This window comes from Pezoporus wallicus, unplaced genomic scaffold, assembly GCF_028554395.1.
Source record: "Pezoporus wallicus isolate ANWC-B61680 ecotype Strahan unplaced genomic scaffold, APGP_CSIRO_Pwel_v1 contig_5524, whole genome shotgun sequence".
Taxonomy (NCBI): Eukaryota; Metazoa; Chordata; class Aves; order Psittaciformes; family Psittacidae; genus Pezoporus; species Pezoporus wallicus.
The window spans coordinates 498,914-510,646 of record NW_026636622.1 but is presented as its reverse complement, the minus strand read 5'-3'; the positions used below and the strand labels follow the sequence as shown (position 1 = coordinate 510,646).

The 11,733-nt window shown below is 39.4% G+C and overlaps 1 protein-coding gene across 1 annotated transcript; it reads left to right on the top strand.

Annotated features, from left to right (window-relative positions):
* The first annotated feature begins 238 nt into the window (after positions 1-238).
* FAS (Fas cell surface death receptor) lies at positions 239-11,251 on the top strand. Its single transcript, XM_057401095.1, has 10 exons — positions 239-341; positions 3,928-4,061; positions 5,583-5,748; positions 6,320-6,454; positions 8,308-8,419; positions 8,909-8,973; positions 9,344-9,415; positions 9,556-9,626; positions 10,122-10,143; positions 10,930-11,251. The coding sequence occupies exons 1-10, from the start codon at positions 239-241 to the stop codon at positions 11,217-11,219; spliced, it is 1,170 nt and encodes a 389-aa protein (XP_057257078.1). The 3' UTR covers positions 11,220-11,251.
* The last annotated feature ends 482 nt before the right edge of the window (positions 11,252-11,733 follow it).

Genomic DNA, 11,733 nt, shown 5'->3' with positions numbered 1-11,733 from the left:
CAACCCGGGCAAAGTTCCGCGTGAGTGGAAGCCGACTGCACTGCTTCCTCAGGGGATCTGTAGCAAAGTGATCTGGTAAAGCAACAGAAAAGCAAATACCTGTGGCAGGGGAATTTGAACCATACCGACAGTGACCCAGAAAAACCTAGAGAAATAGTCCCAAGTCCAGTGGCATGAAACACGGTATTTACTGGAAGTGCTGGGGCAGGGCCTTCCTTGGTTGCTTTAGTCATCCTGTATGGATGCAGAGTATGAGTGTTTGCAGCTTCAGAGCATATCTGTCACCAGTAAACTTACTTTTGCAAATGACCACTTTAGAAGGGCTACCATCGACGAGGAAGGTAAGGAAGTGTGTCAGTCTCTGCAGCACAGAGACCTGCACTGGTACAGGTGCATCAGGCCAAAAGGGCTGTAGTGTCAGCAAGCTCCAGGCAGGAGATCCAGGCAGGGGCAGATGCACTGGCTCTGCCGACCTGCCCCGAGGCAGCCCTGCTCCAGGAGCCCCGAGATGGGATATCTGAGAGCTCAAGGCATGATAGCAGGATCAGGCAGGTCACAATAAACCCTGCTGCATAGCAGAGCCGTGACCTGCCTGGAAGTGTGGATGCAATTTATGCGGCTTCCCCAGCCCCAGTTCTCACCTGTTTCAGAGGTAAGTCACTAGAGTTCACATTCAAAATCTCTTCACAGTGTGGTTATGTTGTTAACAGTGCAGTATGCTTTGGGGTTTGGCAGGTTAAAATCAGATGTTAAGATAAAAACTACTCAAATTCTGATCTGATTTTCTATATAACAGGCAGTAAACTATTTAAAGTGTTTCAGAGGATTATATCCCTGCCTCTGCACAAAACACTAGAGCACAGTTAAATACAAAGAAGGATTTTAATTTGCTGAGAAGTGTGTACTATCCTTTTGGTACAGGAGCAGCAAACAACTGGCAGAAATGTCAGTCTCGCTACAAAAAGATGCTTTGTAGTATCTTGGAACTATCGAGAATAAAAATTAAGATGAAAAAATACTTTATCACACGGCTCTCAGAGAATAAGTATAATTTCTATTCTTATTTTCTATTTGTTCCCAAATGCCAGCACCCCTTAGAAAGACTGTAGCACTCCTGCCATGCTTTCTATTTAAAACAAAAAATGGTGGTTGTTTTCTCTTTTTCTCATTAGCATGATGTTCCACTACTTCTAAATCAGTAAACTTGAACAGCTTTTGACATAGTAGTTTGATTAAACCAGAACGTAAGTTTGTTGGATGAGACCTCAGTTTTGCAATGAAGTAGCAGCAGTTGCAGGGACAGTCATGCAAAATAGCAATGGCCAACGTAGTTAGAAAACATCTAACCTTACCCTGTAAAGCTGCAAAACCACATAGCGCTCAGAGACAGATTCTCAAAGGAGCAGGCCATCTTGAGGGAGTGAAGTGTTATTTAAATGTCTTGTAATTGTCCGAAATGCCTACGGAACAGCAGTTTTCTGGAAATTTAGAAGACATACCTTTGAAAACAGGATTCCTACATCACTGCACTGACCCTTCTTTCTCATTTCCCAGACAATTAATCACACATTTAAAGCTATACATATAAATAGCCATGAAGTCATGGGGTGACCCAAGATTCAAGTGAAAAGTATAAGGGCCTCAGTTCTGGAAATGTTTATTTGCTCATGTTTCCATAATCAACTGCCTTTACCTTCAAGGCAACTCACTGAACAGCGAGAAAGTGCTAACAAGAAAACTCTATTGTGCTACAAAAGGAAAGGGGAAAGAGCTGCCAAATTTCTATGCTGTCCAGCTTTTATTCATCCTTAGTCACAACATCACCAAAGCAAGGTGGGAGCTGTTAATACTCCTCCAGCTCTCCAAAATTGCATAGTATTTAATGGGTGTTTACTAATACAGTACTCCTACAACCAAACCCCGAAACAATCAAACAATCACACAAAATGACCAACCATACAAGCCCCTCCTCCCAATATGCTGCTGTAATTTGCAGGTGGGTCACACAAGATCTGAAATAGTGGACTGAATTTGAACAGCAACTATTTTAAGACACTGGACAGTAACTGAGGCTTTTTGCTCTCATAGGCACATGCATCTCTCTTGAAACTTTAGCAGCACAGGATGCTTCTAGTCATGGGGAAATACCATAAAAGATTTTGGAACAAAACCTACTATTTCTATTGGTTATTTTGGTGCTAACTACCACCTTCTGCCTTGGAAGCAGAAGTTACCAGAGTAAAAGAACTAAGGTAGAGAATCCTCTTAGCAGGCAGTGTGAAATTACTTGCACTTTGAAAAAGCCTTTGAAAAAGCGTTAACCTGACAGGGTTAGTGCAATGGAGGCTAGTTACATAGAAAGCTGTATTAAAATGGGGCTAAGTCTAGCAACTATTGGTCAAAAGTACCAGAAGAAAGTCAAACTTCAGAAAATGAGTTCGATTTCCCTCAGCTTCCACTACACAAAAAAAGAAAGAAAAAGCCCCTCTCCCCCAGCTTTTTTTAACACTCAGAAAGCCCCTGATGAGCTCATGCATATTGCCCCATGTAACAAATGTGGAGTGAAAAACTGGGCCAGCAACCTCTGAAGGCATTGGCCTTCTCATCCATAGGCATCTATGGATTAGAGATGGGAGAACTCACTTGCCAAAAATAAAATGTGTTATAAAGACAACAGGAGAAAGCAGAGACAATTTTTTTTCCCCCAGGGTTAAAAGTTGTAAAGCTTTCACAAGTCTTATATGCAAATGACATGTTCACACACCAGAGCTGAGATTACAAACCCATAATGAGATTTTTCAGTTGAAGGAAGTTGACCTTTATGAAGAATACTCTGACATAGGAAGAATTGAAGGCCTGCAAATCTCAAAATCACACAAGGATTTGAAGAAACTGAAGTTCCTGTCATTCTGCCCTGGGAACACAGATGAAAACAGATTTTATTAGTCTCCTTAGGGGCCTGTTGGTGAAAGAATTTTGGAGGACTCTGTAGGAATGAAGGAGAGGTCTCTTAATGCCCAGGCAATGCAAAAGGAGAAAAACAAGAAAATTTGGGCACATCATAATTCTTATGGGTTCTGCTAAGCTTATATATATCCCTGATTGGTTTATTTTATTCCCATTTACTGCTTAGTTCAGTCTAAGTTTTCAGTTTAATTATGACAACTATATTTTAGGTTAAGATGAGAAAGGTAGAAGAGAGCCTTTGTGAATCATTTTAGGCTGAAAACAGCTGCTGTTTGAATGTACATATTGTGAAAAAGCACCTATCACCCCGCCTGTGTAAAAGCCCCTGAAGTGCTTCCTTTCCACTATTGGCAGAGGAAGGGAAGCTGCTGCTCAGTGGCAAAAAGGAAAGCAATTGAGATGCATGCAGAAAGCTAAATGACTGTTGACTTCTTTTTTCCTGTAAGACATGCCCAAATTTTTATATAGTAACTGGATTGCTTTTAGCCAGTGTAGGTGTTTGGTGCTGCTGAAAAGTCTAGTTCTGAGAAGTGATCCCTACTTCTTGTAAGTGTACCAGGAAGTCCATCTCCATGAGCAACAGCAAAGGGCTTCCATCAAAAATTATTGCATTTCTGTCCCCCTGCATTGTATCAGTGTAGCTTGTTTATATAAAGGTGTAAGCAGGTGGTGAAGAGGTATGTTTGCATCAGGAAGGCTATGTCTGTGCACTTACTGTGATTGAAGGCAGTCAGTAAACACATCCCCCAAAATCAGCTAAGTTTTACTGATATTAGTAATTTAGAAAGATGTTTCCTTCTTTCATTATATCACATTTTCTGCATGACACTAGATGTTGCTTTCTTTGTGCATGCTCTGTGCTTTGCCAGTGTCCTTCAGTTTCTCTTTTGTGCCCAGGTACTGTCTGTAGTTATGTTTGTGATAATCTTCACTCTCCCTTTTCTCTTTGCTGTTGCCCAGGGTTCTTCTCCCCTGACCCTCCTGCAAAAAGGCTTGACTTCTCTGTTCCAAAAAGTGGAGATTTGGGTACTGAAAGCAGGAATTCGGGGTGTCCTGTGGGTGCAGAGCATTGCCAGGTGTGGCTTTGTAGGCAGGTGAGGCATTTTAGTAATTATCTTTTAATCTACCCCAGTTTTTAGAGACATGTTTCTCCAAGGCAAAAGGAAACAAATCACATTAATTTGACACACCCATTTACCAGTTTTTATTAAGGCCTTACATTAACTTTGACCTTTTAGCATCATTTCACTGGGATTCCAAGAAGAGCACCCTCAAAGCTTTGGCAGGAAGAGAGTCAGAGCACGGAATGGGGGAAGTGACAGGCTGAGCATCCATACCCACAATGGAGGAAGTGACAGGCTGAGCATCCGTACCCACAGTTTCTCAAGTGCTATACTGCTTTATAGCGCTACTCCTTCAGGTGCAAAGAAAGTCTTCCTCACTTTAGCCTAGGAATTAACAATAAATACATTTTAAAACAGGTGGCTGCTAAGGAAAAGAAAATGCTTTTCAACTTCTAATTTCTGAATAGATCAAGGGATCAAAATAAGTGGCTAAATGTAGAAGTCAGCAGACAGTGGTCATACTGGTAACTTCACTTAATTAGTCACAGATAACACTTCCTTCACTTGAGAGCCCAGTTTGAAGTCCAAGCCCATTTTCAGTAAGTTAGTGTTTAAGACAATTAAAGAGTTTTCTGCCTCTAACTAAAGTTACGGTTGGCATCCAAGCAGTTTCAAGCAAAATGATGATGATGAAGTTAATCAGCCATTAAATATCACCAGATTCAAAGAGAAATCTTTGAATATATACGTCTCTTACTGTTAGCAGTAACAGATATGGTCAAATTTGTATTAAGCTGCAATTCAAAAGTGTTCAAAGATAACCAGCTATTCAGATTTAACCTCTTTCAAATAGCCAAGACAAGATTAAAAATAAATTAGTCCAGTCAAAGTTTTGCTGATTAAAAATGTGAGTGAATCTGTGATCAGTGGGATTTCTAGTCAATGCAGTGCACCTTTGGTATAAGGATTTTGAATCTTTGTATTGCACCTCATCCCCCACTAATCTCCTTTGCAAAAAATGTACCCTGCCACTCCTCTCCTTCACAGCTTGGGCTATTTTGCCATTTTGCCAAGGACAGTAGCATGGCTCTGTTTCTTCCCAGGCATCATTTCCCCCCCTCCTTCAGTATCCCTGCTGGTGTGTATATGAGTCTTGTAAAATACAAAACGCTTTTTCATTCAACTAAAGAGGAGCAAGAGCAGTGAATGTAGAGCTCATCTTAGATGTTAAGACTTCAAACTCTTCAAGTCAAGGACTGCTTTGAACTATAATTAATCATATGATCATCTGTTATAACAACCCCATGTATGGGCTTGTCCTTAAGCATTAATGTTCAATCAGTACCTGTAGTGGGAGTGTTCATAGCATTAAATCTGTGTCCTTATTGTCCACTATCTCTTCTGGAGTAATGAGTACCTTTAATAAAGGGGTAAATATCATCAATATGTTTAGCAATAGAGTAATAGTACTGATATAACTGTGCCAGTAGTAAAACACACCTATGATCCTTGACAGACTTTTTTATGTAACTTGTTGTTCTTCTCTCCCAGGTGGTGGCCTTAATTATTGAAACACAGTGCAAAAATGAGACTGAAGCTATAATGCATATAACATACAATAAATTAATTACAAAGAGGATCATTGCTAAGAGGGAAATTAATTGCAACTGGGACGAATACAGTCTGGGTGTTCAGTGTTGCAAGAAATGTGAACGTGGTGAGTATCATTATAAGACTGTTGAAAAGTCATTAAGAGTGGAAAAATAACACGCGCAATTGCTTTCCGTCGGGATAGCTAAGCGGCGTGCTGTGGTTTTCTGGAGGTAATGCTCCATTCTAGCTGTATCTTTCTCTACTAGAGGGCATGAGACACTTCAAAAGTATTTCTTGAGCTGAGTGAACCAGTGACTTTTTACTACAGATGATAGTTCTCACAAAACATGCTTGTCACAAAAGAGTGAAGAATTATATACACATCTTTGAAAGAGGTTAAAAAATTGCAAGCACAGGCTTTTGCCTACAAGACCCCATATATTCATGGATTTTCCAATTTCAAATATACAGTTTTGTTTGGTGTGTCCTAAATTGGAGGGAGAAGGGGGATAGTCAGATCTTGTGTATGCTACATTCCTGAAGAGCATAAACATATGCGTAAAGAATATAGATTCTGTCCATATTTATAACTCAGAAAGTATTAGGGATTAGAAAGAAAGGCTGACATAGGTCTTAAAGCTAATGACTTCTGTCCAAAGATATTGCAAATCCTAATTCTTGTTTTCTCTCTACAGGTTTTGTTAAAAATGTCAGCTGCCCAACAGATACTAGCAAACACTGTGTTCCGTGTGAAAATGGAAAGGAGTACATAGATCATGTCAATGATCTGGCCAAGTGTTTGAGGTGCGCTTCATGTGACAGCATATTTGGTATGTCTATAGAAATAGCTATTGTAGCAATGCCTTTCATTGATACAGCATTTGACTGAAAAATTTCCACAGTCCCTGAATAGTGAATAGCAAGCATGTGTTTGAGTGTTTTAGTGGTAGTACATGCAGGAATTCATGTTTAAGTCGTAAGTTTATTCTCCAGTTCCCTTTCATCAAGCACAAAGTAGCAAAAAGAACAAGCTATGTTGGTCTGTTTTTTTTTCTTATATGTACCTTTGCTCACTCAAAGCAGAATCAATACAAACTGGTTAGAATTCTGGAAGAAAAGTTCTCACTCTTCTTTTTCCTTTATTTAAAAGAAGAGGGGTGTTGTAAAAGCAGGGGTGGAAGATTTCCCAATGGTTTCCTCCATAGTCATTTATGTAATTAGTAATATTATTTCAAATTGCTGGAGCTAATAGAGTGATGACTTTTATAAGTTCAAGATGCTGTGTGGGATATAGGTTCAAATTAGGAGACTATGAGGCATGCCCTACTGGGTCAGACCAGGGGTCCATCTACCCCAGTATTCTGAGTTCAGCAGATGCTGTTTTCAGAAAACATGAAGAAACCTGTACAGTTTCTGAGGTCTATTCCCCGCTAAGTCTACTAGCATCCACAGCTGTGGGAAAGAACGTTAGAAGGTCCATCCCTACCTAGTAATTTTAGAATCTATCTCTGAACCATTTGTGCATGAACCTGTTAGGGGGCACCAGGTTCCAGAAATTCATGACCTGTTTCATAAATATCCACCACACTTTTTTTTTTTCCCATTGTTTTTTCAATTGATTAACCTGATCTCCTATCAGTTCTACCAACTGTCCTGTAGTTCTACTGTACTTGGATTTAAGGAATGCTGATTCTGCATTCCTCATATTGAAAATCAAGTTTTGTGAATGGAGAGGTAGCTCTTTTCATTAGCTACTATAATAAGCATTTCTAGATGGGTAATGAAATGGAGTACAGCAGGGCAATTTGATATTTTGAGCAGAGCCACAAAGGAAACTATTTGTTAAACTGAAGGGGAAAAAAAAAGTGTGACTAATGGGATTACTAGTCATATAATACCACGGGCAGCAATGTAGTAGAAGTCAGTAGAAAACACCAGGCAGGAGGAAAACTGCCACTGAAGTTCCATGAGAACTATTCTTAGTATTGTTCATGTTTGAGATTTCCATGAATGGCTTCAGCACTGGTTTTACAGTAGAGGTTCATCAAATTTGAAAGATAACCTGGTATCCTGTTACAGCAGGGCAGTGATTATAACAATTCAAAACTTCACTTCTATTCCTATATGACTATGAAATCAGTTTTCCTACTACAGTGATATTCAGTGCAGAAGTAATATTTCATAGATGGAGATAGCTACACTGATGGTAGGAGAAAATAAACACATTTATTTTGATACTGGAGTTGGGAATATGTTAGCTAAAGAGAATGGAATTCCTCACACACTTTGAAGGTCCTCACGAAGAGATAAAACTTGTTGTCCGCCAGGGAGAGTAAAGAACCTGTTTCTGACATCAAGCAGGGAGATGGGCTGTGTGATCTGAGTTTCCTTTTGGCTTTACACTTCCGAATGGGAAAAAGCAGCTGACAATATTTGGCAGTGCAAGATGAGTCCTCTTTTAGGAAGTACTTTACCCTGAGCTCAGTTTTTTGAGCTCTTGGCCAGCAGAGGTCTCTTTGCCATCTTTGTATTTCCAGTTATGCTGTTCTTGCAATTAAGCCTCACTTGTGCTAGCAGTGATAGAGCTAAAGGCATCCGAATGGGAGGGCAAGAACTTGTGAGCAGAAGCCTGCTCTTAAGACCTGCTTTTTCAAACTAACAAACTTTAAGAAATATATTTTAGGTTTGGAGGTTGCAAAGAACTGTAGCCAGGCACAGAACACAAAATGCACCTGTGCAAAGAACCATTTTTGCAATTCTTCTGTACCATGTACGCATTGCGATCCGTGTACCATGTAAGTTTATGCCTTCATCATTTCATATAAAATTGCTAATATTCTATGTTGTCACACATGTTGAAAGACAGAGGATAAATCAACATATAAGCTGAGGGAAAACATTAGTTTCCCTCCACACTTAGCTTGTTGAGTTGACTTAGCTCACTCAACTTGTGTCCATGCAGGCTTTCCAAAGGCATGCAGAAGAACTTGTATACATCTACCAAGTCTGTATATACATCTTAAAAAATATAACAAAGTTTCTCAGCTTTTCTGTTGTCTTAGTGTGATCTACTGTTGTTACATCTAGAAAATAATTTCCACACCTTTTTCCACTCCCATACCTTTCCATACCATTTTCATACCTATTAAATTACAAACTCAAAAAATCTTCACATATGAAATATTTAACTGATAAAAAGTGTTAGAAGATTTTGATTTGCTCTCTTGAGTGTTGCTGAACAGAGATACAAATCCCATAATAATTCTTGTTCATGTCTTCTGCAGATGTGAAAGCGGTGTAATTGAAAAACAATGTACTTCAACTTCAGACACTGTGTGCGGACTGAAAGGTACAATTTTAAAACTTAGCATAGTCTAGCATCTGCTCTATTTTGAGAGTTGTATTTTGAATTGTACTGTTTTACACAATGGCTCCTAGCGATTCCTGAAAGTTAAGAGCATTATATCTACCGGACCCTATACTGACCTGTGAAGCATGATTGCTCTTTGACCTTGATCACCGTACAGATGTAGGAGCGATTACTCCTTTTCAGGGGTGACTCATGATAGGTAAGACTTTAACAAAGAGGTAGCTTCTGCCATTAGGAGACAACAGAAACACTTTTATAATCTGACACAAGCTTGTTTTAAGTTTAGAGAATGTTGCTGTACTGCATTTCTTGACTTAACTCTCAGGTAATGTTTCCAATGTTCCAGCAGAAACAAGAACACCATGGTGGGCCATACTTTTGGCAATTCTGTTACTACTTCTAGCAGTTGGAGGAATAGCGTGTAAGTGATTTCCTAGTCCTTATACCTGTCATACTCTGAATAAGATGTTCAGCTGCTTACTCAGATGTAGTTTTATATTCTTGGCATCCAGAGGAGAGATATACTCTGTCCTGGATTTTAAAAATGCTTATTTGTTTCAGACTGCGTAAGACGGAAGTGGTTTAATACAAGGAAAAGGCCCCATGAATTCCCCCAACCATCCATTTCTGATGTAAGTATTGTTGCTTAGATCACAAAAACAGCTTCATGCAAGAAACTCTGTTCCATTTAAATTACAGTGGGATTCCACAAACATGCACATTCCTCTCTCTCATGACATTTTTGAAGCAAATTTTACCATGAGGACTCTTGTGGAGAAGTGAGAGAAACCCTGGATTATTTCTGCAGTATTTGTTAACATACTCCCTATGTTACATGATCAAGGTCAAAACTTCATAAATCATCAGGCCTCCAGTACCCCAGGTTACCTGTCCCAGTGCATACTTCTAGGCAATAGCGATTGTGAGGTGATTCCTCAAGCTCACCCAGGTCAGAAGAGGTCTGTCTGTCCAATCTCATTCCCTCACCCCTCATACAGGGGAATCATGGAGAAAACTAAAAGAAAATTACAGAAATCATGTGTCATGAAATGTGTTTATTCTCTCATAAAAGGTCAATATTTTACAAAGCTTGTTTCTACTCATTGCTCTCTTGCTTCTCTTTTCAGGAGATTGTACCTCTCAGACAAGGTAAGAGACAAGTAATTTCTCAAAATTCAGTAGAAGAAGAAAAGTAGAGACATGCAAATACTACACTCAGAAAAAGGGTATTTTTGTGTAGACTTTGCAGCTGACTGGAACTGTCATTCTAGTGCAACAGTGAACACTTCGTGAAGAAATGCCAGTTCATATTGTGCTTATTCAAGCATTTAGCTGGTATCATGAAAGTTTTGCCTCAGGAGAAATTTCTTTTTAGAGGAAGCAATTGCAATTACTATTTGACAACAGCTGAAGTTCTATTCTGCACTGGATACAGAAACTAGGAGGCAGAATTTCTAGAATCATGGATAATTATAAGGGAGTAATCCCACACACAGAGGTGGGATCACAGACACACAAACCTACCTTATGTTCAAGGGCAAATCCATACTAGCAACACACAGTAGGAAAAGAGCGTAAGCTCCAAGGCTGTATCACAGCAAAAGACCTGTCTTGTTCCAGGACCTTTCCCAACACTCTTTTGATGAAAACAAGTACATGAAGGATGACCAGACTTTAATGATAGAGAAGGACAGAACAGCTTACTAAGGAAACTGAGATTCTATTTCAAGTGGTAGGAAGCAATGTGTTACATAACATTTGGTAGAAACATGTAAAAGCTATATATTGTAAAAAAATCACATCTAAAATAGTCTGGGTCATGAATACCTGAAACTGCATTTGTTGTCGATACAAAAATTATCAACTCTGAGTGCAGGTGATAAAAAACAGTGAGATACAAGTTACCAGAGCATTAATTTCCTTTTATGTTTTTAGATGTTGATTTGAGCACCTATGTTACTGATATTATGGAAGAGATGACATATAAAGAAGTACTGAAATTTGTTCGTTATCACAAAGTACCACAAACTAAAATAGATGAGATTATTCATGATAATCGTGATACATTTGAACAGAAGATCCATCTTTTTCGAGCCTGGCTTCAAAGACATGGAATGAATGGAACCTATGAAACCCTGATAAGAAGCCTGAGAGACCTTAAGATGCGTGCTGTAGCTGATAAAATTGAGAGAAAACTACAGGCAGCTGTTTCCAACTCTGAGTAAAGGGGGATAGTTCTACAATGGTGACACTCAGAAGAGCAGGAAGGTAGAAACTTGTGGCATTTCACGATACGAACTCAAGCTGATGCAGAGACTCAAATCCCCATTTATTACCACCAAGCCCTTTTTATCCCCTTGGTTGGTACTTTCCCAACCTGAACATAAATACAACATTCAATCTCATTGGCCCCTGTAAAACTCTCCGTGTAAATAGTCCAGTCACAGTATTGCAGACCCTCTCACAATCCCCACATCCTCTGGCCTTACATGCCCCAGCTCATCGCCCCAGGGATGGGCAGGGATGGGAAGGCCTCAGAGCTCATTCTCAAACTGTTCTTCATGCAAATCTTATAGCCTTCACTCCCCACATCCAGCTATAGGAACAAGAAACGATGATACGGTATGCTCCTGTGTTACCTAAGTGATGTAATGTTTTGCTTACATGAAACTTATGGGATGTTGCATTTTTCAAAGTGAAATCTCTGGTGTTAAGATTCTATGAAAAATACTATGAAGA

Coding starts and splice junctions, on each gene's coding strand:
- FAS (XM_057401095.1), top strand. CDS start 239: ATGGATGCAGAGTATGAGTGTTTGCAGCTTCAGAGCATATCTGTCACC. Junction 9,627..10,121: donor CCCAACCATCCATTTCTGAT/GTAAGTATTGTT, acceptor TTCTCTTTTCAG/GAGATTGTACCTCTCAGACA. Junction 10,144..10,929: donor GATTGTACCTCTCAGACAAG/GTAAGAGACAAG, acceptor TTATGTTTTTAG/ATGTTGATTTGAGCACCTAT.